Genomic DNA, 25899 nt, shown 5'->3' on the forward strand with positions numbered 1-25899 from the left:
TTTCTATTTTACTTTCCTTCTAGTATTGTGTTTAATTCCTATACAGGAAAGAATAGTTATCTATATGAACTTTTTCTGCTGTAGCTCTTTCAACTCTTTTAACCATTGCAAGTAGGATTTCTTTGATCTGCACCACTTAATGTGGAAAAGTCTTGCTGTTCTACATTGGCAGACATGACTTTCCTAACTTAAATTTGGCAGAAAAATGAGACATGAAATTTTAAAGATTATTTACCTGAAAGCTCAGGTGTTGGGAAATCATAACAAATTAAAATATCTCTATTTGAATATTTGATTAGGTTTAGTCTTGATATTTTTGGTTAATGTTCCCTGAGAATTCATGAATTTAATTTAATATGAAAGGCCTTTATTTTACCTCATCCAAAGCTGTATTCATGACTTCATCCTATTGCTTAAACTCTTTCTCCCATATCACAGTGCTTTTAAGTCCCTAAGGATGGATCTTGGCTCTGCTTTTATCTTTTAGAATTTATCATTCTTTTCAAATGCAAAATCATTTATTCTTCTAGAGTGCTGGAATTTGATTTAGTCTTCTCATGGTGGTAAGAAGTAAATTCTCTTTTCTAAATATAGAATTTCAAGAAAGGAAAAGAGCATTTACTTGTAGACTACACAGTTTTAAATGATCTGTCTAGTTAGGCATATTTTAAGCACTATGTCAAAATCTTGACAATGTTGGAATATGTCACTGTCATATTCTGGTAAGATTCTGGCAAAATACTGCACAAAGAAACTCCAAATTACAAAGCTTTTACAATCCATCCAGAAAGTAACTTCACTACTGAAGATAAATTTCTTAAATCACGTTTGGACATTTAATCCTAGACTTTGAAGTGAAAGACCTTCCAACTCTTCTGTTTTGTATATGATACACTAGATCAGAGTTTAATGTGACATGCCACATTATGATGAGTGCCACTCCCCAGATCATGTCTCCCATGACACAGTGGGAATGCATAGGCAAGACTATGGCCAAATCCAGCCGGCTGCCTGTTTTTGTTTGATCTGTGAGCTAGGGATTTTTCAGTATGTTTAAATGGTTAAAAAGAAAAGGAAAATAACATTTTGTAATATATTAAAATTACATAAAATTCAAATTTTTGTGGTTTTAAATAAAGTTTTATTAGAACACAGCCATGCTGATTCATGTACATATCACTTATCGTTCCTTTGACTACATTGAGAGGATTGAGTACTTGTGATAGAGACCCTTTGGACCACAATATCTAACATATTCACTGTCTGGCTCTCTGCAGAAAAAGTTTGCTGACCTTATGCTGAAAGCATACACTTGCCTTTGATTTGTTCCATGGCTGTCCTCAGAGTGCGTTAATTAAAATCTCTCCTGGGGAAAGGTTAAAAACAACTATGTTCACTGACTTAATGAGGAATACAAAAGTATATTTTTGTGAATTATGATCCATGTAAAATATGTGTTAAAAATCTAAGACACCCCATGCTTAAGAAACCCCTTCACTTACCCTATCAGTATTTTATCCTGTGATGTAGGTGAAAATGCAGCTATATAGATTTATAAATAAATGATAATATGAGGTGTATAAAGTTTGCATGGAATAACAAGGCTTTATTACTTTCTTCTACCATCAGAGAGACTGGATCTGGAAAATCATCACATTTTGGTATCAGCGAAGAATGGGTAAGGTCTAAGGACAATGAAAGTCTCCTACTCCAAAACTCAGTACCCTCAGAATACCTCAGGGACATGGAAAGCCTCATTCTGAGGCCAATGGCCTAAAGAAACACTGTATGTTCCACCCATAATTATGGTTTTGGATTCCTTCCCTCCCCTTCCCAGTGGCTGACCTCAGAAACCATCTCGAAGTTGCTCCTTCTCTAAAATCAACTTCTAGGGTGATTAGTGAGGTTGACTATAGTACCCTTGAGTTCTCGTCATGTGCTTACAGCTTTAGTCCACACTCAGCTGTTAGAAAATGCTCATGAAACTCTATCTAGATTGCACTACCACATTTTCACACACGAACATTCACCTTTGGACAAGCTCTGAGACTTCATCCTAAAGAAACTAGAAGGGTTCCAGGTCTCTTAAATATATCTCCTTCCCATGCTTAAGAAATCATGATGAATGATGCAAATGTTCACAATCATGGCCTTTGAAAAATGCCTGTTACAAAAGCAACATGTAGCATTTACAAAGACCAGAGTATGATATTTAAGTCAGCAGGGCCAACTTATAGACATCAATTTCTAAACTATTAACTATGGCAACTTGGTCATTACTGTGCTGCTTGCCTGCCTTGTTCTTCTCTCAGGTCTTCATTGATGCGGGTTCTCACTTTTTTCTGCTCTAGCCCTGGATTTCCCAGGATCCCCAGAAGTCATCAAATATAAGATTCATCCATAATTCCTTCTTTATTTCTCTTTTATCCCCTGTATACATTCTCAACAATTCTGGTTCCTAAATGCTGCTTTCTATCTAACATCTTTATCTTCATAACCACTACTTTGTCATCTTGAGGGTGGACTATACAATTACCTCCTAAGTAGTGTTTATAGTTCCTATAATCTGGAGTCTATGGATTTATAAGAGAAAAATGGATTGGCTATAAATTATCTCTAAGTCTTCCAAAATTGTACCCATACGTGATGTTAAGAATGACTAAAGGGCTAGGGGTCTGGAATACTAATTGTTCATTGATATATAAGTGCCTCAGGGCCTGCGGTTTGACTTCGGTTGATAGAGGTGCAGTTGTATTAGAGCAGTGCTGACATTGATTGATTTCCTTCTATTACCTGCAGTATTTCTCTTCATGACACTTATCCCTTGCCCCACTTGGCTGTAACGTCACAAAACAAGTGGCCAGGACTCTACACTGACAGCTCAGAGCCTGGAGCCTGCTTTGGATTCTGTGTCTCCCTCTCTCTCTGCCCCTCCCCCACTCAAGCTCTGTCTCTCAAAAATGAGTAAACATTAAAAAAGAATTTTGAAAACAGGAGTGGCCAGGATTTTAGGTTTACTTACATGCTGTTGAAATCACTGTTCTCAGTGGATGACTAGATTATTTGGTTAATTAATTAATATGAAAATTATAAGTGTGGGAGCCAGTAATGGTTGTGCCTGATTAAGAGATATGTAACAATTTTGACATCTTTTTATCTGTTGACATGCATAGGAATGAGTTTAAAAATCCATGACTTGGTGGTTATGATTGTCAGGTGATATATGATTTGTAAATGCTGAGTTTGGCTTATTGGTGTTCAGTGCTCTGATTTGGGAGTGAGATAAAATGTGGCATGGTTGATATGGTAAAGATGAGGAGTAAGAAGTATGTAAATATCAGGAAGAATAAGAAGCAATGTCAATGACATAGATATGAGGAGACATAAATTCCCAGAGGTGAGGGTCGTAAATCCAGTCAGCTAAGTTTCTGCCTTCAGCTCAGGTCATGATCACATGGTTTGTGAGCTCTAGCCCCAAAATGGGCTCTCTGCTGTCAGCACAGGGCCCACTTGAGATCCTCTGTTCCCCTCTCTCTCTGCTTCTGCTCTGTTTGCATGTTTGCTCTCTCTCTCTCTCTCTCAAAAATAAATAAACGTTAAAAAAATTCCCAGGGGTGATGTAAAAGGCAAAGATGTATATTTGTGATGTTTACTATAAAAAAATATCGAACCTATGAATTAACCAATATTACTATTTAGGGAAAGACTTACTAAAAAGGAGAGAAGAGTGATTTAAAGAGAAATGTTAGGTAAACTGCAGTGAGAGATAATTACAGTTGCAAACCAGCTGGAAGTATAGGTGAATGACCATAGTTCAGGAAACAGGTTTAGGAGTTCACATTAACTCCAAATTTCCATGCCCAGCTATGAGACCTTGGCAAATCCTATGTCAAGGTCAACTGTATATAGCCTCTTGCTCTATAAAATAACTATCACTGAAATTTCACATATTTCTTATACATTTTAAATGATGCCATATTAAAAAAAATGAAAGTGATTTGTAAATTTTAATCTATAGAAATAAATTGCATTAATAATATGGCTGGAAAGGAGAATGATCATACCTTAATCCCTGATATACTATGGACCCTCCAAATTTTACAATACCATAAATGTAAACAGAAGCAGGGAGGCTATGGAAAGTTGGGCCTTAGGGCAGGGGCCTTACAGTTAAAAGTTAATTCAGTATTGTGTTCTGGCTCTGAATCATTTAACATCCCTTATCCTCAGAAATTTCATCTGAAAAATGGGAGTAATTTTAGAATCCACCTCTTGAGAATATTTGAGCACTATACACGCATATAAAACATTTGTAGAAATAAAGCAGATGTAGGAATCCCCCTCATAAAAAGTCTTAAAACAAAAAACATTATTAAACGGTAACTACAGCAAAAAAAAAAAAAAAAAAAAAAAAAAAAAAAAATGACCCCGGGGTTACCACCCTGGGAAAATAAGGAATATAATATGCCACAGTCCTCATCCTGTGGTTCATGTTTTTTTTTAATGTTTATTTATTTTTGAGAAAGTGAGCGCGAGCGGGGGAGGGGCAGAGAGAGTGGGAGGCATAGAATCCAAAGCAGACTCCAGGCTCTGAGCTGTCAGCACAGGGCTGAATATGGGGCTTGAACCCATGAATAGTGAGATCATGACCTGACCAAAGTCGGATGCTCAACCAACTGAGCCACCCGGGTGCCCCTCCTGTGGTTCATCTTAGTGGGGATCTGAAACTCCAGATTTTGAGTAGGCATTGACTCACTATGAGGTTGGTTGTCAAGGAGTTGTAGAAGAAAAACTGTCGAGTGCAAGAATCCACAAGTATGCCATATTTCCAAAGTAATCATCCAAGTTTGGACATCAGATATGAATTTTTTTAAATTAACCATGTCAGCTCTAAGGAGCTAAAGACTATGTTCATATCACACACGCTTCTAGAGTTACTTCTGAGTCCCTGCTTCTATAATTGTACCTCGGTAACCAACTTATTACTGACTATAAATCATTTGAATGCTTGGCCATTGGATATGGGACATTCCCAGTGTTTGGCTAAGTGAGACAACCCTGGCTCTGTGGTTAAATGCTGAGGCTGTAGTGCCAGACTGCCTGGGTCTGAGTCAACTTTACTTTCTCTAAGAGCTGCAGTGACCTGGAGTAAGTCACTTTTCTTTGTGTACCTGAAAATGGAAAAAACATGAATACTTTCCTGTTAGTTTTTTTTTTTTCTTGGTGGTGGCCTGAAGTTTAAATGAGTTGGTATTTGTAAAATGCTTATGATAGTTCTTGTCACAGAGTAACCCTCAGATGTAAGCTGTTGTCATTATAAGAAGTTATTTCCCTAAGCCAGCAATTCTCAAATTTAGCTATATGGGAATCATCTGGAAGGCTTGTTAACACACAGATTCCTAGGTCCCATCCTTGCAGTTTCTGACTCAGTGATTCTGGGATGGAGCCCGAGAATTCATATTTTTAACAAGGTCCCCGGTGTGACAATGATGTTGTTTGTCCCTGATATCCACTGCTCTAAGGTATTAATTTCAAATTCCCATCAAAAGCTTAAATACAGTGTAACTAGAGGGAGTGAAACATGGTCATTTTGGCTATATTAATTCAGTGTTTATGAGTCGAAATGTTGAGAGCCCTGTTTACAAGTGCAAGAGCTATTAAACAAGGTCTCAGTTGCTAGGGGCAATTCCTGGACAGTGGGGATGGGGGTGGAGATGACAGAGGGGAACACAATCCAAACAAATACAAATCAAACAATTGCATTGAACTGAAATCCAGTTCTCTGATAATCCTTTTCACAAGACAGGTTTCTCCAATTGGGCCGAACAGGAAATTCAAACTGCAGGTTATCACAGGTTTTCCTCACCAAGCAGGGATCCGAGAACAGCCCGTGGTAACTCAGCAAAGTCTGAAACCCAAAGGCCCGCCTGTCAACAGGTGAAAGCGGTCCGCTGAAACTGTCCTGACCACCAACTCCCCTGTGCCCGGGAATTCGAAATCAAGGAGGAAACGAGACAGAAGGAAACAGGCGTCCCGCGCTCCCTGAGAAATAAAGAGGAGCTTGGTGGTCGTTTATCTTCCGTGTGCCGCAAAGCCCCGGCGGAGTCCCCAAACACAGAAGTCAACGTCACCCCGGTCCCCGCCCCGCCTTCCCTCCTAGGCTCTGGGAGGTCCCGAGGCCCCACCCGGCGGCTGAGCTTGGGACATCGCTGGCGGCGTGAGCCCATTGGTCACCTGGGCATAGAGGTGAGCGGCTCCTCCAGTCCCTTCCTGGAAGGGGACCGGCGGGACGCCCGCGCGACCAGGGGCTTGGCGTGGGAACGCGGCGTGTCCCGCAGCTCGGGCGAGCGCCTGGGCAGGACGCACCGGAGAGCAAGGGACCATTAAGGCAAGAAGGAGAAAGTCACCTCTTTCGTGACTGGTGCCAGGCAAAAGACACAGAGCAAAGATTAATTCAGTTGGTGGCGACCCGTATTGTGAGCATCTATGACAGATTCGTCCAAAAACAGAGGAGAAACTCCTGGGACCTGGAGGCAAAATGGAGTGATAATAGTTACATTTAAATGACAACTTTAGAGAGACTTTAAAGCACATTGTTGAGGGAGGAGAAAGGAAATTGCAAAGCTTCCACTTTGTCTTTTGTTTCTGTAAAAATTGTACTACAGGAAACGCTTCTTTTGGGTTAACGTGGGCACGGGTTACAGTACGCTGAAGCCGTGGAAACCCTCCAGGTCTGTCTCCGGAGTATCATCACTGAGCTGCAAGACGCAAAGACTGAGCTGTTGGCTCATTTTGAGAGCAGAGAACATTTCCTCACTCAGTTTTGGATACACTTCATTTCCTGGTAAGATCTTCTTTCTCTGCCTGGGTCAGGAGAGGACTCAGAACCAGGAAAAGAAGAGCTCAGGTATTGTTAATTTCAATCTGTTTCCTTACATGCATTTTCAGGTTTAACTTTTTGGGAATCCACTATGCACTTATCCTTTTAGAGTTGTGATTCTTTTAAATCGCTCTCATGTAGGTATTATCCAGAACTTCTGTTTTCTAGCTGAACAACAGAATTCCCTTCCATTTGTTTCTTTGCTTAACGAATGATAAGGTGGAAATGCTGTCTCCAATCATTTGTTTACTTAAAATGTTTGTAATCAGATGGTTCTAATGACAAAAGCAGTCATGTGATTAATCCTATATTAAATTTTACTTTGGGCTAAATTCTAATAATAATTCCATTATCTTTATCCATATGAAGATAAGCAGTCGGTTTTTTAGCATTGTTTATGGCTAAAGGATGGTTGAGGGTATAATCCAAAAGAAACCATTCTATCCCAAGGAATGCTGAGATTTATAAATTATGAAGGTCACTTTTCTTAGAAAAGCACAATGAAAATTTTATTGCAGCTCTTGTATAATAGGAGTTTCAGTAGAAAATAGGTTTGGAGCCCTGAGCTCGCCCCACGTGTGAGTAATACATGTCATTTTTCCAACAAGCCAAGGATATTTTTTTCCCTGATGATGCTTTCCCTACTCCCATGGCAGACAGAGAAGGGGGGAGGAGGAAGGGGAAAAGCGGGAAGGAGGGGGAGGAACAACCAAGGAAAGGTACACAGGGATGTTCTTGGCAAAGCAAAAGAAAGCAGCATCATGCCTTCCAGGGGTCATTGTGGCCCATTCCAGTGCAGGTGCAAGGCTCAAGTCCTCTGCTCTGGGAAGTTACTGTGGTCATGCTCATTATATGGCAGGGAAGTGTGCAATGTGTCTTTTTTGGCAAGGACTAGAGGACGTGTTAGAGATTTATTCACCCATCCAGTGGATTATTACAACTCTTAAGATTGTTTTTGAAGAAGATTTAAGAAAGCAAAAAACAGACCTTATACATGCAGGGAATAAAATGTGTTAGGAAATTTAGTTTGATCATATATTCACACATATACACATATGTACACACACACAGAAGCATACACAACATATAAAAGCCCAGAAGGAATATAGCAAAATGTTAATGATTTTATCTGGGTGGTGGAAATGAGTAATTTTACTTTCTATTATTTACAGCTTCCAACCTTACTGTGACGCACACAGATTAGTTTTCTAATCAGTTTTTTAAAAGCTGGTCTAAAAAAAACTAATGTATAAACAGGAAACTAAGCCTTCTGTATTTCAGTTGTCATAATACTTTCATTATGATCTCTTATTTTCTCTCTCTATTGAACTTTTAAATAATAGGGATTACTGCTTTTCATTAAGAAGTGAGAAGTTGTGAAGGAATTTTCACAACAATAAATATCCCACTTGATCACAAAGCTCCATGTGAGGCCAGCAGACACTATGGCTTTGTAAAGAGTAAGTTTTACCATGCAAGTTGGGAATGAAATTGGCCGCTTACAGCTCTTCAGAAAGCTCTCTCAGATTACCAGACTTACTGTGTGTGGTTGTACTGGAACTTTGCTCAAACCATACTTACAACTCTGAGGTGTGATTTTGTTTATTTTCAGGATGAAGGTGAAAGGCAAAGGAATCACCTACTTGTTGGTCTTGTTCTCCGTGCTCTGCCTGGCAGCCAGCCCCGGAGGCAAGGCCTGCCCTCGCCGCTGCGCCTGTTATGTGCCTACAGAGGTGCACTGCACGTTTCGGTACCTGACCTCCATCCCAGACAGCATCCCACCCAACGTGGAGCGTATCAATTTAGGGTGTGTGGGGGTCCTTGTCCTGTTCCCTTCTCTAGGAGAGATGACGTTGATGCTTTGAATCAAATCCTCAAACAAACTTTGTGATTGGAGGAGATTAACCAAAAAATTTTAATACTACTTCTCTTCTGAAATAAGCACAGGAAGATCTTAAGTTTGTTAGGGGCAATAGGAAAAATTTTTGTGGTAAACTTTTACTTGGAGGAACCTGAAATCACTCTTAGTAGAATGGGAGGCCCATGATTATAGAAACGCTTCATTCTGACTACATTTTTGCTGGCAAATAGCTTGTTAACTTTTAGAGTGGACATCTATCAGAAGGAAACAATCTATATAAAGGATACATATGAAAAGTTGGATAGATCCTTTTGTAAGGTCCTTGGACTTCTTTTCATACAAACAAACTGTTTAAAAAGCTTTTTAAAATGTAAGTCTAATTAAATCAGCTAAAAGGTAACTCTATTTTAGAGGTTTATGAAAAACTGTGTGTGTGTGTGTGTGAGTGAGGGGGAGAGAGGAGTGCACATGTAGTCAGATGTAACATCATTTATTTGACAATAGTGAGCTCCTACTATGTGCCAATCACAGTGGATGATGCCAGGGACACAACAATGAACAAGACCTATTATTCACTTCTAGAAGCCATAGTTACAGAGAGAAGACAGATGCACCTGAGTACAATTCAATAAGAGCTGTAATAGAGCATACAAAGTACCCTGGGAATGGTCACTAATATGATAGCTGTTATCAGGTCACTCAGTTCTTGTCCCAGATGCACCAAAGAATTAGAGATCAGAGACCAGAATGGAGAGATAGAGTTTATTGAGTAGATGAATATAGTACACTTTGAAGAGTGAAATTGGGCCACTGCCCAGCAAGTGAGCCAATGGCCCTAGGAGCTCTAACTGCATCCTTTTAAGCCTGTTTTCTACATATGTAAATTTGGATTTTGATTGACATTTTTGATTGGCAGCTGGTGGTTATATAATGTTTTGGCTTCTGTGCATGTGCCTACCCATGATGCATTCTGTTATAATTATATTTATTTATATGTTGTATATTTAGGAGTTTTTAATCAGCTTTTGCTGTGACCTTAAGGGCAAATTGCATCTTTTTTGTGCATCCTCAGGTCTTGTAAGCCCCCTTGTGGCTTTTGAGCCAGCTTTGTGGATTGGCCTTTTCTGTTTTGTTAGCCTCTAGAGGTGTCCCTGAAGGTGTGGCTGTTAACCCTCCAGGGTGGCTCCAAGAATGTGGCCAGCATCTGCTTTATCCCTCCTCCCTCATGCCTAACTGCCTAACACTTCCTCCCCCCCCACCGGCCCCCAAGTGATTAGATCCCAATTCATTGGAAATTGGGGCAATGACTGCTATGGCTTCTTCAGACTGTTACGGAGGGTATTGCAAAGATTTTGGGAGTCCATCATTACTTGCTGACTATCGACAAAAGAAGGCGGTGGTGACTGGTGGTGTTCGTCCAAGGGACTTCTGAAAAAGAAAGAGTTTGTAGGTGTCTAAAGGTTGATATCTTTGGTTGAGGACCATTTGGAAATTGATGGCCTGTAACCTGGAGGAACAAAGATACCAATATATTGATTAGTTGTGACCCAAAGAGTCCCTAGGGAGTCTCTGGAACAAGGGGCATAAAGGGAGTAAGGGTGTAATTGTAAACAGTTGTGGACAGATCATCCAAGAAGAAAGGTGCTCCCTCGGTATGGAAATTTTTAAGGTGGAGAAGAAAGTAAAGGGTTTGTAGGAGAAATGATTCCATAGTGGGGGGAAAAAGACAACTAAGTTGTAAAAAGGAAAAGATGGCTATGGCAGGCCCTGTTCCTAATGGGATGACACAGAAAAAGACAGAAGACTTATGTGCCATGAGTAATCTTTTTGAAAAGCATCTTTTAGAAGAGGTTCACAGGAGTAGGCATCCATGGTGTTGGCCAGGGGCTGATGCCATGGTTTGACTCTGGAGTGATGGGTCTAGCTAGGGATTCCTGGTACCGTGATGGTTGTAGGGAAAGACAAAAGAGCCCAGAAAGGCCCTTTCCAAGTAGATTCTAGCTAGGATTTAGGGGAGCCATCTTCCAGACTTTCATTAGAACCTGATCACAGTTCATATAGAGGAGGTGACTCTTGTTTGGTAGTGGAAACTGTTAGGGCATATTCCTTCAAAGCCTGTTGAACTTTGCATATGGAGACATAATATGAGTTTGTATCCCTAGAGTCTTTGGATCTACCAAGAAGTCTGTAGGTAGGAAAGGTGGCCAATAAGGGACCTAGAAAGGACTTAAACCCAGGGCCTCCTTGGGCCTATATGACTACAGAGAAGAGCAATGGCAAGGCTTCTTTCCAGTTTAGTAATGTTTCTTGTGTGAGCTTTTTAATAGTACCTTTTAGGTATTGGTTAGCCCTTTCCACCTCCCCAGAAGGCTCTGGCCTTCAAGCACAGTGGAGGTGGTATTTCATACCCAGTTCTTTGGAGACAGATTGAACTATGGTGGCCACAAAGAGGTGACTTTCAGAGGCCAAATGAGGGGATGATTTCATGTAGAAGTTTGTTGACTACCTCAGTTGCTCTTTCAGTCTGTGTGGGGTATGATTCTATCTACGCTGTGAAAGTGTCAGCAAACATGAAGAGGTATTTGTATCCTCTGCAGGGTGGCATCTGAATAAAATCCATCTGCCAGCCTTCCCCATGGTAGGATCCATGCCTCTGTATTGTTGGATTAAGTCCAATGGATGCCTTCAGGGTTGTTCTATATGCAGGTGGGGCAAGAGGAAGTTATTTGTTGAACCACCTGGGAAAATCCTTTACCTTGGAATGTTCAGAAAATAAGAGTTTGTAAGACATCTGTCCTAAATGAGAGGAGTCATGAAGGGCCTTAAATAGTTTGCATTGAAGATTTTGAGGAATGACCAAGATTTCATCTAACAAATACCATCAACTGTTGTCTAGGGAAAATCCCTTTTCATTTGCCCTGGGTTTATCCTTTTCTGTATATTTGGACTGTGGTAGTGGCAGAGGGCCGGATATGCGGGCCCCCTGTAGAAGAGGCTCTTGTTGGCTGGCTGCTTGGTTGCCCTGTATTATTTCTGAATCTCCTTTTTGATGATCCTTGCATTCGACCACTGCCATTCCCTTGGGTCGGTATACAGCCTCAAGCATTCGGGTTATGTGGGTTTCATATTTGATGGGCATATTTTCAGAGGTGAGATATCCTCTTTCTGCTCAAATGGTGGTGTGGGTATGTAGGACTAAGAAGGCATATTTCAAGTCAGTGTAGATGGTAACTCTCTTATTTTTAGCCAGCTCTAGCGCTCTGGTAAGAGCAATGAGTTCAGCTTGTATCCTTACTATCTCCTGGCATTGAGCTAAGCACTCTTCATGTATTCATTCACTTAAACCTCATGACACCTTTTGAGTAGCATATATTATGTGTACTTTATAGATGAAGAAAGTGAGACACAGAAAGGTTATTAATTTTACCCAGGGTTGCACCACTACCAAATGCCTGAGTTCCTAATCATAGCCAAACTATTTGGCTTCAGAGCTCAGGTTTCTTAACTACTACTTTATAATAATAAATTCTATGTGGGAAAGTGAGGGGGACACACAAAACAATGGTCTGGGTCTTAACAGTAGTCACAAATAGAGAGGGGTGGAGTCAAGGGCATTCCAACCTGAAGGAACAGCATATGCATGAAAGTTTGAAAATGAGAAGAGATGTGGTGTGGAGAGTTTAACCACAGCTGCCGGGCCCAGGTAGAGGATAGACCTTCTGTGGTATCTGGTGAATTTCAATAATATTTCAAGTATATGACTGTCTCCTTAGAGCACAGGCTATAAAAAGGGAGGTAGTGGGTTTTGTGTGTGGATGTGCATGCATGCGCGCTTTTGCTTTGACATTTGAACTTCAGTTGACCAGCCTAGCTTATACCTGACATTTTTCTTTCAGGTACAACAGCTTGGTTAGGTTGACAGAAACGGATTTTTCTGGCCTGAACAAATTGGAATTGCTACTCCTGCACAGTAATGGCATCCATACAATCCCTGCTAAGACCTTCTCGGATCTGCAGGCCTTGCAGGTAAGACCAGTGAGGGGAAGGTGCAGGTTAATGAAGTGGGATGTACCCTTGAGAGCTGACCATTCCAGTGGAATCCAAAAATCATCATTCTGTGAGTTAGAAGGACATATCAAAGGAAGATGTCCAAGACTGATTTCTCTTTAAATGAAATGGTATGTGGAAATTAGAATAACAAGAAAATTCTGAGGCAAGTTTTCTCAGACCTCAGGCTAACAGGAAAAAAAACAAAACAAAACAAAACAAAAAAACGGTACCCAGGGATTATCACTACACCTTTAAAATTTAATCCAGAAAGGCAACTTCTAGTCATGTTCATCTGGGAATTGAATGTGGTTCGTAAAAATAATTGCTGTCTTAGAAGTTAGCTTTCTACACATCAATATACTTTTAAAATTTTTATTTACTTATTTGTACCTTGTCTTGTTCAAAAAATTTTGAGTAGTTAATGGGGACTTCTCAGAATGCATCAAATATTATAAGAATTATTATTCCAGTAAGTAAGAAAGTAAAGATAAAACAAATATAGGGATAAGAAAAGGGGGATTACGGGGAAATGCATGTGTAAAGATCAGTATGTCTGCTATATAAGTAGGACTTAAAGCTTTTGAGAGGCTATCTCACCATTCAAGATGACTATTAACTTTTTAAAATATATTTTAAAAAACCTGTTCAGGAATAGTACAACCATTTCTGATTTATTCTTTCTTTGATAGATTTTTTTATCGATGTATATTTGATACACAATATTAGTTTCAGGTGTACAGCAAGAGTGCCTCAATATTAATCACATTAGGAAGTGATTACTATGACAAAGCTAGCTACCATTTGTCATGATACGAAGTTGTTAAAGTATTGTTAACTATATTCCCTATGCTATACCTCACATTCCCCATGACTTGTTTATTTTATAGCTAGCTGCAAGCTTATAACTTTCAATCTTTTTACCCTATTTTACCTACCCCCGGTCCCTGTTGCCTTTGTGTCAGAGTTTGTATCTGTTTTGTTTTTGGGAATCCACAGATAAGTGAAACTTGATGGTGTTTTCCTTTTTCTTTCACTTAGCATAATACCCTTTATTCCTGTCCATGTTATTGCAAATGGCAAGCTTTTATTCTTTTTTATGACCAAGTAATATTTGTGTGTGTGTGTGTGTGTGTGTGTGTGTGTCTACATACACATCCTCTTTATCCATTCATCTATTGATGGACACTTAGGTACCTTGCACATCTTGGCCTTTGTAAATAATGCTGCAGTAAACATTGGGGTGCATGTATCTTTTCTAATTAAGGTATTTATTTTGTTCAGATGAATACACAGAAGTGAAATTGCTGAATTGTATGGTAATTCTATTTTTAATTTCTTGAATAATTTTCATACTACTTTCCACAGTTGCTTTTTGTATTCCCACCAACAGTGCACAAGAGTTCCCTATTCTCTAACATCTTCACTCACACTTATTTCTTGTCTTTTTGATGTAGTCATTCTGACAGGTACTAGATGATATCTCATTGTGATTTTGATTTGCATTTCCTTGGTGGTTAGTGATGTAGTGTATCTTTTCATCTGTATATCTTCTTTGGAAAAATGTCTATTCAGATCCTCTGCCCATTTTTTAATTGGATTGTTTGTGTGTTGGGTTGTATGAGCTCTTTATATATTTTGGGTATTAACCCCTTATTGATTATGTCATTTGTAAATATCCTCTCCCTTTCCATAGGTTGCCTTTTCATATTATTCCTGGTTTATTTCACTGTGTAAAGTTTTGTAGTTTGATGTAGTCTCATTTATTATTTTTTTTATTTTGTTCCCCTTGCCTGAGGAGACAAGTCAAAAAATAAATTGCTAGGACTAATGTCAAAGAGGTTATGATGTTTTCTTCTAGGAGTTTCATGGCATCCAGGTTTACATTAAAGTCTTTAATCCATTTTAGTTTATTTTTGTGTGTGGTATAGGAAGGTGGTCCAGTTTCATTCTTTGCAAGTAGTTGTCCAATTTTCCCAATGCCATTTATTTAAGAGACAGTATTTTTCCATTATATATTCTCGCCTTATTTGTTGAAGATTGATTGACAATACAAGTGGGGGTTTATTTCTAGACTGTCTATTTGCTTCACTGATGTGTGAAGTCAGCACCATACTGTTTACTATAGCTTTGTAGTATAGCTTGAAATCCAGGAGTGAAATCAACTTTATTCCTTCTCCAAATTGCTTTGGGGGGCACGTGAGTGGCTCAGTCGGTTAAGCGTCCAACTTCAGCTCAGGTCATGATCTCATAGTCTGAGTTTGAGCCCCGCATCGGGCTCTGTGCTGACAGTTCAGAGCCTGAAGTCTGCTTCTGATTCTGTGTCTCCCTCTCTCTCTCTGCCCCTCCCCTGCTCATACTCTTTCTCTCTCTGTCTCAAAAATAAATAAAAACATTTTAAAAAATTTAAAAAAATTGCTTTGGTTATTCAGGGTCTTTTGTGGTTCCAAACAAATTTTAGGATTATTTTTTCTAGTTCTTTGGAAAATGAATTGGTGTTTTGATAGGGACCTCAGTGAATCTGTAGATTGCTTTGAGTACTATAGACATCTTAACAATACTGATTCTTGCAGTCTGGGAGCATGGTATATATTTCCATTCATTTGTGTTGTCTTCAATTTTTTCATCAATGTCTTACAGCATTCAAAGTATACACATTACATGATGCCTCTTTGGTCAAATTCATTTCTAGGTATTAAAAATATTCATTGCAGTAAATATGAAGATCCAGTTGGCTTTATTAAATGATTTGTGAATTGGACAGCCTCTCATCTAGCAAGTAGAGGGGAGCTCTGAGTACTTGTACAAAATGGAAGGCTGAGGAGGAAGAGTGGGATGAGAAAGTTACTAGCAAAATAAAAAAGGATTAGCAGGCAAGATCACCTTCCCTAATGGGGAAGGACAGAGGGTCTTATTGCACAGATTACCTCATTGATCCTGATCAGAAAATTCTTGACTGACCCAGTTTAGATTACATTTCTTTAAACTGTAATTAGATTAGGTATTAAGCTTCAGTTCTATGACTTGGTCTGGCCCAAGTGACACCATTTCAGACCTGTGGTTTTCTTTTTAACAATCCCACCCTCTTTTGATCATGCTCTCAGTTTAACTAGAGATGTGATCAGAATTTGAGGCACTAGGACAACTCACAGCTACCACTCCATACTTCTCACAGCTTGTGTGTGTGTGTGTGTGTGTGTGTGTTGTATTCATGGGTCAGAATGTTTTTTGCTTAACCTCTGTGATATTCACATGTTATAACTTGAGGTTTGCAATTTTTAAGTTGGTTATCCCCTTTGCTCCTTTTCTGATGTTCCAGTCTTAAGGAGATCATTTGCTTGGCAGTTAGCAGTTTACACGCATTTAAGATTTTTTTTTTTTTTAGGTTTTTGTTTTAATCATCTGGTGCTCATTAAGGCAAGTGCACTCCTTAATCCCCATTACCAATTTCACTCCCCCCCGCCCCCCACCTCTCCTCTGGTAACTGAGTTTGTTCTGTATAGTTGTTTGGTTTGTCTCTCTTTTTTTCTTCCCTTTGATTGTTTGTTTTGTTTCTTAAATTCCACACATGAGTGAAATCATATGGTATTTGTCTTTAGCTGACTTATACCACTTAGCATTATACTCTCTAGCTCCATCCACGTTGTTGCATATGGCAAGATTTCATTCTTTTTTATGACACAGTAATATTATGTTTTATACATATACCACATCTTCTTTCTTTCATCAATCACTGGATACTTGGGTTGCCTTCATATCTTAGCTGTTGTAAATAAGGCTGCTATAAACATGGGGGTGCATGTGTTTGTTTGAATTAATGTTTTTGTATTCTTTGGGTTAATATCCAGTAGGGCAATTGCTGGATTGTAAGGTAGTTCTATTTTTAACTTTTTGAGTAACCTCCATACTGTTTTCCAGAGTGGCTGCACCACTTTGCATTCCCACCAACAGTGCAAGAGGGTTACTTTTTCTCCACATCCTCGCCAATACCTGTTGTTTCTTGTGTTGTTGATTTTAGCCATTCTGATGAGTGTGAGGTGGTATCTCATGTTAGTTTTGATTTACAGTGCCCTAATGATAAATGATGTTGAGCATCTTTTCATGTATCTGTTGATCATCTGCATATTTTCTTTAGAGAAGTGTCTGTTCCTGTCTTCTGCCCATGTTTTAATTGGATTATTTGGTTTTTGGGTGTTGAGTTTTATAAGTCCTATATATATTTTGGTACTAACCTTTTATGGGATATATCACTTGGAAATATCTTCTCCCATGCCATAAGTTGCCTTTTAATTTTGCTGTTTGTTTCTCTGTGCAGAATTTTTTATTTTGATGTAGTCCCAATAGTTCATTTTTGCTTTTGTTTCCCTTCAGAGGACCTATCTACAAACAAGTTGCTATGGTTGATGCCAGAGAAATTATTGCTGTGCTCTCTACTAGAATTTTTATGGTTTCAGGTCTCCCACTTAGGTCTTTAATCTATTTTGAATTTATTTTTGTATATGGTATAAGAAAGTGGTCCAGTTTCATTTTTTTGCACATGGTCATCCAGTTTTCCCACACCATTTGTTGAGGAGATTATCCTTTTCCCATTGGATATTCTTTACTGCTTTGTTGAAAATTATTTGACCATATAATTATGGGCTTATTTCCTATTCTTTTCCATTGATCGATGTGGCTGTTTTTTTGCCAGTACCATACTGTTTTTATTGCTACAACTTTCTTGAATTCCAGAATTGTGATGCTTCCAGCTTTGCTTTTCTTTTTCAAGATTGCTTTGGCTATTTGAGGTCTTTTGTGGTTCCATTCAAATTTTATGATTGTTTGTTCTAGTTCTGTAAAAAAAAGAAAGAAAAAAAAGCTGTTAGTATTTTCATAAGGATTGCATAAAATGTGTAGATTGCTTTGGGCAATATGGTCATTCTAACATTTGTTCTTTCAAACCACAAGCACGGAATGTCTTTGCACTTTTTTGTGTCCCCTTCCATGTTTTCATTAGTGTTTTATTGTTTTCAGAGTTCAGGTCTTTGATTTCTTCTGTTAGGTTTATTTCTAGCTATCTTACTGTTTTGGGTACAATTGTAAAGGGATTGTTTTCTTAATTTCTCTTCTGCTTCATTGCAGGTTTATAGAAAGGCAACAGATTTATGTATACTGATTTTGTATCCTGCAGCTTTACTGAATTTGTTTATCTAGCAGTTCTATGGTGGAGTCTCTTCTGGTTTTCTATACAGAGTACTATGTCATCTGCAAATAATAAAAATTGCCTTACCAATTTGGATGTCTTTTATTTCTTTTTGTTGTCTGATTGCTGTGGCTAGGATTTCCAGTACTGTGTTGAATAACAGCGGTGAGACTAGACATCCATGTCTTGTTTCTGACCTTAGAGGAAAGGCTGTCAGTTTCCCCCCATTGAGGAAAATGTTGGCTGTGGGTTTTTCATATATGGCCTTTACTATGTTGAAGTATGCTCCTTATAAACCTACCTTTGTAGTGGGTTTTTATCATGAATGCACGTTGTACTTTGTCAAATGCTTTTTCTGCATCTGTTAAAATGATCCAATGGTTTTTATCATTTCTCTTGCTGATGTGATATATCATGTTGATTGATTTGCAAATACTGATTCACTCTCGGAACCCAGGAGTAAATCCCACTTGATCAAGGTGAAATTTTTTTATATATATTTTTAATGTTTACTTTTGAGAGAGAAAGAGACAGAGTGTGAGCAGGGGAGGGTCAGAGAGAGAGGGAGACAGAATCTGAGGCAGGCTCCAGGCTCTGAGCTGTCAGCACAGAGCCTGACACAAGGCTCAAACTCACAAACTGTGAGATCATGCCCTGGGCTGAAGTCAGATGCTTAACTGACTGAGGCAACCAAGAGCCCCAAGGTGAATTTTTTTTAATGTATTGTTGGATTTGGTTTGCTAGTAGTGAGGCTTTTTGCATCTATGTTTATGAGAGATACTGGCCTGTAATTCTCTTTTTTTGTGGTGTGTTCATCTGGTTTTGGATCCGGGTAATGGTGGTCTCATGGGATTAATTTGGAAGTTTTCCTTCCTTTTCTATTTCTTGGGATCGTTTGAGAAGAGTAGTTATTAACTCTTCTTTAAATGTTTGGTAGAATTCTCCTGTGAAGCCATCTGGTCCCGGACTTTTGTTTGTTGGGAGTTTTTTGATTACTGATTTAATTGCTTTGCTGGTTATCAGTCTGTTCAAGTGTCCTTTGTTGTCTTGGTTCAATTTTTGGTAGATTCTTTGTTGCTAGGAACTCATTTCCTTTAGGTTGTCTGGTTCTATGTTTCTAGGAATTTATCGATTTCTTCTAGGTTGTCCAATTTGTTGACATACAGTTTTTTGTAATATTCTTTTATGTTTGTATCTCTATGGTGTTGTTATTTTTTCCTCTCTCATTTGTGATTGTATCTATTTGGGTCCTTTTCTCTTTTTGATAAGTCTGGCTAGAGGCTTATCAATTTTACTGATTTTTTTTTTTCAAAGAACCAGCTCCTGGTTTAATTGTATCTGTTCTATTGTTTTTTTAGTTCCTATATCATTTATTTCTGCTATAATCTTAATTACTACCTTTCTTCTGTTGGTGTTCAGTTTTGTTTTTTGTTCTTTTTCTAGCTCCTTTAGGTGTAATGTTAGGTTTTTGAGATTTTTCTTCTTGAATGTTGCCTGTATTGCTGTAAACTTGCATCTCAGAAATGTGTTGGCTGCATCCCAAAGGTTTTAGACCGTTTTTTTTTTTTTCATTTGTTTCCCTGTATCTTTTTATTCTTTGATTTCCCGGTTAACCCATTCATTGTTTAGTAGCATGTTATTTAACCTCCACGTTTTATGTTCTTTCCAGATTTTTTCTTGTGGTTGACTTCTACTTCCATAGCATTGTGGTCACAAAAGATGCATGGTATGACTTCATTCTTTTTGTATCTGTTGAGGTCCTTTTGTGGCCTAATATATGTTCTGTTCTGGAGAATGTTCCATGTGTACTTGAAAAGAATGTGTATTCTGCTGTTTTAAGATGGAACATTCTGAATATATCTGTTAAATCTTATCTGTTCCAGTATGTAATTCAAAGCATTGTTTCCTTTGAATTTTCAGTTTAGATCTGTCCACTGATGTAAGCAGGGTGCTAAAGTCCTCAATTATTACTGTATCATTATAGATTCCTTTGTTATTAACTGTTTGATGTATTTGGGTGCTTTCATGTTGGGTGCATACATATTTACAATTGTTATATCTTGTCGGGTTGTTCCCTTTATTATTATATAGTATCCTTCTTCATCTCTTTTGAAAGTATTTGTTTTAAAATCTAGTTTGTCTGATATAAGTATTGCTACTCTGGCTTTCTTTTGACATCCTTTTGCATGAAAAATGTTTCTCCATCCCCTCACTTTCAATCTGCAGGTATCTGCAGGTCCAAAATGAGTCTCTTGTAGGCAGTATATAGATGGGTCCTGTTTTTATATCCATTCTGTCACACTATGTCTTTTGACTGCAGCATTTAGTCCATTTACATTCAGAGTAATTATTGATATATATTTTTGCCATCTTATTACTTATTTTGTGGCTGTTTCTGAAGATTTTCTCTGATCCTTTCTTGCTTTTTCATGGTTTCCTTGTTTTCTTTAGTGATATTTTTGGACATCTTTCTCTTGATTCTTAGCATAATTATTAGTGGTTCCTTTTTATTTGCGGTTACCATTAAGTTTGTATATAAGATCTTCTGCATATAGCATTCTATATTAAGCTGATGGTCATTTAAGTTTGACATTCTTTACTCCTCCCCACATTTTACATATATGGTATCATATTTTATATCCTTTTATTTTGTGAGTTTTTTCATGTGTCATGTGTTTTTTATATATATAAATAATCATTTTTACTGCTTTTGTGTTTCCTACCTTCATACTGTTATCTTTGGCCTTTTCTTAACACTGAGAGAGTCCCTTTAATATTTCTTTCAGGGCTAGTTTAGTTCATGACTAAAGTTTCCTTTAGTTTTTGTTGGGGAAACTTTTTATCTCTCCTTCCGTTCTGAATGATAGCTTTGCTGGATAGAGTATTCTTAGCTGTGTGTTTTTCCCATTCATCAGCACTTTGAATATATCATGACATTCCTTTCTGGCATGGAAATTTTCTGATGAAAAATCCTCTGATCATTTTATGGGAGGGATCCTTTGTATGTAACTGTCTTCTTTTGTCTTGCTGCTTTAATTTTTTTTTCTTTATCACTATATTTTGCCATTTTAATTGCAATACATATTAGTATGGATCTGCTTTTGTTGATTTTATTGGGGGCTCCCTTTGCTTCCTGGATCTGGGTATCTGTTTCCTTTCCTAGATTAGGGAAGTTTTCAGCTATTATTTCTTCAAACAAATTCTCTGCCCCCTTTTCTCTCTCTCCTTCTTCTGGGACTCCTGTAATATGTATGTTAATAGATTTTATGTAGTCACTGAGTTCCCCCAAGTCTATTCTCATTTTGCATAAATCTTGTTTCTCTCTTTTGTTTAGCTTGATTACTTGCCATTACTGTCTTCTAGGCCGTTAATTTGTTCCTCTGCTTCTTCCAGCGTGCTGTTCATTGCATCAAGCATGTTTCTCATTTTATTGAGCCCTTAATCTGTGCTGTCACTCCTTATCTCTGGGTTCATGGTTTCACTGATGTCCTCCACTCTTTTCTCCAGTCCAGTGGGAATCCTTAGGATCATTGCTTTAAATTCTCTATTAGGCATGTTACTTATATCTGTTTGGCTTAGATCTCTGGCAGTAGCCTTGTCCTGTTCTTTCATTTGGGACAGATTCCTCTGTCTTCTCATTGTGTCTGTGTGTTTGTACCTGTTTCTGTATATTAGGAAAGTCAGCTACATCTCCTGTTCTTGAGGGTAATGGCTTTATGAAGAAGAATTCCTGTAGTGCCCTGCAGTATAGTGCCCCCCGTTCCAAAGGCCTGCGACTTCTGCAAGTGTCTCTAATGTGTGCTGCATGAGATTTGCTACTGTGGCCTGGCTGCTTTATTCTTTAGGCCAGTTGTCTGCAGAGGCTCTGTTTGTTGTTGGCAGTGTTTGGTCCCTATCTTGAATGTAGTGTGTTTTAACTATGCTCTGATTTGTTTGTAAAATGAGGTCTGCTGATACCACCACCAGAACCAAAGTTAAAGAAAACTGCCAGATCAGGAGCCATGATTTTGGCCGGAGCTTGGGCTGGTCTTTTGGAGGAGAGAGCCACTGCACTGGGACTGAGGCAAGCTTTACTGGGAAAGGCAGTTCTTCTGGAGCACAGGGGGTTAGAGCTTGATGTAAGCAAGTTAGATAGTGAGTGTGGGCGCTACATAGGCTCCCACGGGTGGCTCTGTCCTTATGCTGAGTGGAGCGGGGTGGGGGGTGAGGAATGGTACATGCCAGTTCCTTTGTCTCTGGAGGAGTCTCTGTGTGAACACTGCACCTCTGGGACATGCTCCAAGATGGGCAACTAATTTCCTCACTGTGTGTCCTAGTTACTCTTTAGATTGCTGTTTCTATAGTGTATATCTGTGGGCTGTTTGCCCTGCCTTCTTGCCAAGTGCAGCCCCGATGCCCTCTAAGCTCTTCCAGAGCACTCCATACTCTCCAAGCTCTTCCAGCCCCAGTGGTTGCAAGAACACATGAAATTCATGCCCTCTCACTTTCTAAGCCAATTGCTATGGGGATTCATTTCCCTCATGCATTCCCCTGTGTGTTTGTCTGTCTTTTGCTCTTCTCTGCAACTGCAGCTCCCTTTCCACAGCAGGAGCCACAAATGCATTTCTCTCCCAAACTGTATCTCCACACTTCCTGCCTCCTTTGATGTGGCCTCTTCTCTACCTTCAGTGATGGAGTTTGTTCTGCTGGTCTTCAGATGGATTTCTGGGGTTTTTAGGATGATTGGATAGTCATCTAGTTTTGTGTAATGAGGTGAGCCTAGGCTCTTCCTACTCCACTGCTCTCTCTCCCTTGCATATAAATGAATTTAAATTAAGAGGGTGTAATATACCAGGGAGATTATAACTATAAGCAGGATAATTTCCAAGGTTTAGACTGCACTTCAGAGTCATGGTCCCCAAGACTCAAATCAACCAAAATCAAATAGGTCAAATAAAGACCCCCATTGAAGTAATTACCCTTTTAAGCCAAATGGCGTGGTTAGTGATTTTATGTAATTGAGTTTCACCTTCCCCCAGAAGTGTAGCAGGTGGTGTTGGCCACAGCACAAATATCTCCTTGCTCTGGTACAAGATAGTCAAGGGCTAGCCTATTATCAAGAACTGTGTTGGCCAGAGCATCTAAGGATCTTTTTTTGGGTAGCTATTGTCTTAGCCATGGGATCTGCCATATCTTCATGAGTTAAAAAGAAGTTCCTGATCATACTTTCATTTATTTTCACTCTGAACCAGGAAAGTATGGCCTTGCCAAAGGAAGCAATTCCTGAATCATGAATGCCTCCTGGTGGGTCTTTTTCGAACTCAGTAAATACAGAAGAGTTAACTTATGAAGTATCTTAATTGTGTGTGGAAAGTTAGGGGCACAGGTGAATAACCTAAAAGGCATTACCCAGCTGTGTGCCAGCCATCTAGACATTTGTAGATCCAAGAAGAATGATAAACATCACAAAGACAAATCTTGTTGGCACACAGATCATTACCATTAGGGAGGTGCTATTAATGGATTAGTTTACCAGGACTGCTGTATTTACTGGTTCAAGCCAAGGGTCAGGTGTTCAGTGCATATGGTAAAGGAATCTCTAAGCCTGAAATATAGTGTTGTTCTAAATGGCTTGCAAAAATGGGTGCTGCTGGTAAGTTCTCTTAGTAAGTGGGGACAGATCTGATTTAGATAATCATAGGAATACGGGGGTGAAAATATACTAAGATTTACATAGGCATTTGAGTTCAGATGGGTAAGTTCAGTTATCATTGGAGAAAGGTAAAAAGGCACTGGATATTCTGGCCATAAAAGTTTACCTTAGTAAGAGACTTCTAAGGGAGTGGGGGTGTTGATTGCAGTCTGCAGTGACATTGGGAATAGAACAGGAATTGGTTAAAGGAGCACAAGAGATCTTCAGCCTCATGGGTAGATCAAAATCTTTAATGACAAATTCAGCAGTCTGAAAGCTTACGTCCCTTAGCAATGGCCTTGGAGATATTGATAATGACATTATCTTTCCAGCCCAATACCAGAATAAAGAAAAGGAAAAGAAGGAGAAGTGTTCCTTGTTTAAAGTATCAAATTTTGATCTGTCATGTTGGACAGAAGCCATCTACCTCAGTATCAGCTACTTCCCTTCCTTATCAATTTGATTCAGAGTCCTCCAGCATCTATATAGGACCAGATGTCAGGTGTTGCTTTCTTAAGCTGTGAGTGAGATGTATATCCAATCCCTGGAAATTTTGTAGCAATGCCAGATTAGAAACACTTGGTAAGGTCCCTTCCAATGGATCCCAAGAAGCATCTTCTTATATTGTTTCAAAATACCTGATCACCAGGCTCCAAATTGTGACCAACAGGGACCTGTGAACTGAGATCTGGGAAGACTTTTTTAACCTGTTGATGATAGACTTGAGCATAAGACATTAGAGATTTACAGTGGCTAGTCCTACTAGCATGAGATGATAAGGATAATCAGAAGGTTGTATGACAATAGGCATTAGTCTCCTTGTGACTGTCTTGTATGGAATGGGTTTGTTTCCCAAAGGGGATATTGCAAACAGTAAGCAAGGCCAAAAGCAATACCTTAGGCCACAGAAGTCTAGTAGTTTCAGCAATTTAGAGAGTTTAAATTTGAGGATACCATTAGTTCTTTCGACCTTGCCTGATGATTGAAGGTGATGAGAGCAATGGTAATTCCAGGAAGTTTTGCAAGGTTTTTGTTGAGGCACATATGATTTGCCTGGTGAAGTCGGTGCCCTGATCACTGGGGATCATGGAAGGTACATCAATGGGAAACATATTGTTGAATAGTTTATTTGCTACCAAATAAGGCATCAGCCTTGTGACAAGGGAAAGCTCCAAGCCATTCAGAAAACACACCTATGATAACAAGAACATATCGATAACTCATACTAAGTGGCAGTTGTGTAAAGTGCCACTGCAGGTAGGAGTGTCCAGAAGGAAGTCTGAAGATTCTGGGAACAACAAATTTTATCCAGGATTACAGGTCAGATTACTTTTTAGCAGGTCAGGCACTGGTAAACAGTCAATAAAATTGCAAAGACAATCTCCATCAATATCTATTCATAATTAAAGTCATTTCAAATGCATTATGGTGGGTTAAGGAAGGCTAAACATATGGAAAAAAAGGGTTAATCAGGGAGGCAGGAAGTACTAAGGGGCTGTCTTGGGTTTCCCATAGCCCCAAATGTTCATTTAAGTTACAGCCATTGTTTACCCACCTTCATTTCTCTGATTTGGAAGTACACTGTTGCTTTGTTACAAGGACATCAGGATGGTGAAAATCTGGCAATAAGGGATCATTTTATGCAGAAGCAGAATGGACTCCATCTATATGTGTCATAATGTTGCAAATACAATAGAGAAGGCTTCATATTACTTATTTGACAAAGCTTTCCATGAAATTTACAAATCAAATAAGCCTAATTAGTTCAACAAATCCTTGGGAATATTCCAAGTCAAAAAGACTTCATTTAGAAACTTCATTTAAATTTGATTTGGGGAAGTTTGTTAAATAAACCTGTGTTTATTAAATATTAAGCCTGTGTTTGCTAAATAAACCTGTGTGTGTATATGTGTGTGTGTGTGTGTGTGCGCGCGTTTATACAGCCACATACACACACACACACACATATGTGTGTGTGTGTGTTTTAAAGCATTTGCTCAAATAAAATCACAGATCATTACATTATGAAACTTTACCTTTTAAAAATAAGGACACTTTGACAATCTTAGCAAAAGCAGACTAAAACTCCAAGAAAACTTCTTTTAAAAGAGAGAAAACCAGGGGCACCTGGGTGGCTCAGTTAACTCAGACTCTTGATTTCAGCTCAGGTCATGGTCTTATGGATCTGAGATGGAGCCTCATGTCAGGCTCTGCACTAACAACACAGAGCCTGCTTTGGATTCTGTCTCCCTCTCTCT

The 25899-nt window shown here is 38.9% G+C and overlaps 1 protein-coding gene across 3 annotated transcripts in view; it reads left to right on the top strand.

Annotated features, from left to right (window-relative positions):
* Positions 1–1632: 1632 nt before the first annotated feature.
* The window catches only part of IGSF10 (immunoglobulin superfamily member 10), a 79448-nt gene continuing 55181 nt past the window's right edge, over positions 1633–25899 (top strand). Inside the window, exons 1-5 of one of the 3 annotated variants that reach the window (XM_042903222.1) lie at positions 1633–1678; positions 5807–6246; positions 6666–6907; positions 8493–8687; positions 12638–12767. In XM_042903222.1, the coding sequence (XP_042759156.1) occupies positions 8494–8687; positions 12638–12767 (324 nt within the window). In that variant the 5' untranslated portion in view covers positions 1633–1678; positions 5807–6246; positions 6666–6907; position 8493. Of the gene's footprint in view, positions 1679–5802; positions 6908–8492; positions 8688–12637; positions 12768–25899 lie in introns of all 3 variants that reach the window. The other 2 variants (XM_042903220.1, XM_042903221.1) reach the window with 2 other exon arrangements.

The sequence above is a fragment of the Panthera leo genome, chromosome C2, assembly GCF_018350215.1.
Source record: "Panthera leo isolate Ple1 chromosome C2, P.leo_Ple1_pat1.1, whole genome shotgun sequence".
Lineage (NCBI taxonomy): Eukaryota > Metazoa > Chordata > Mammalia > Carnivora > Felidae > Panthera > Panthera leo.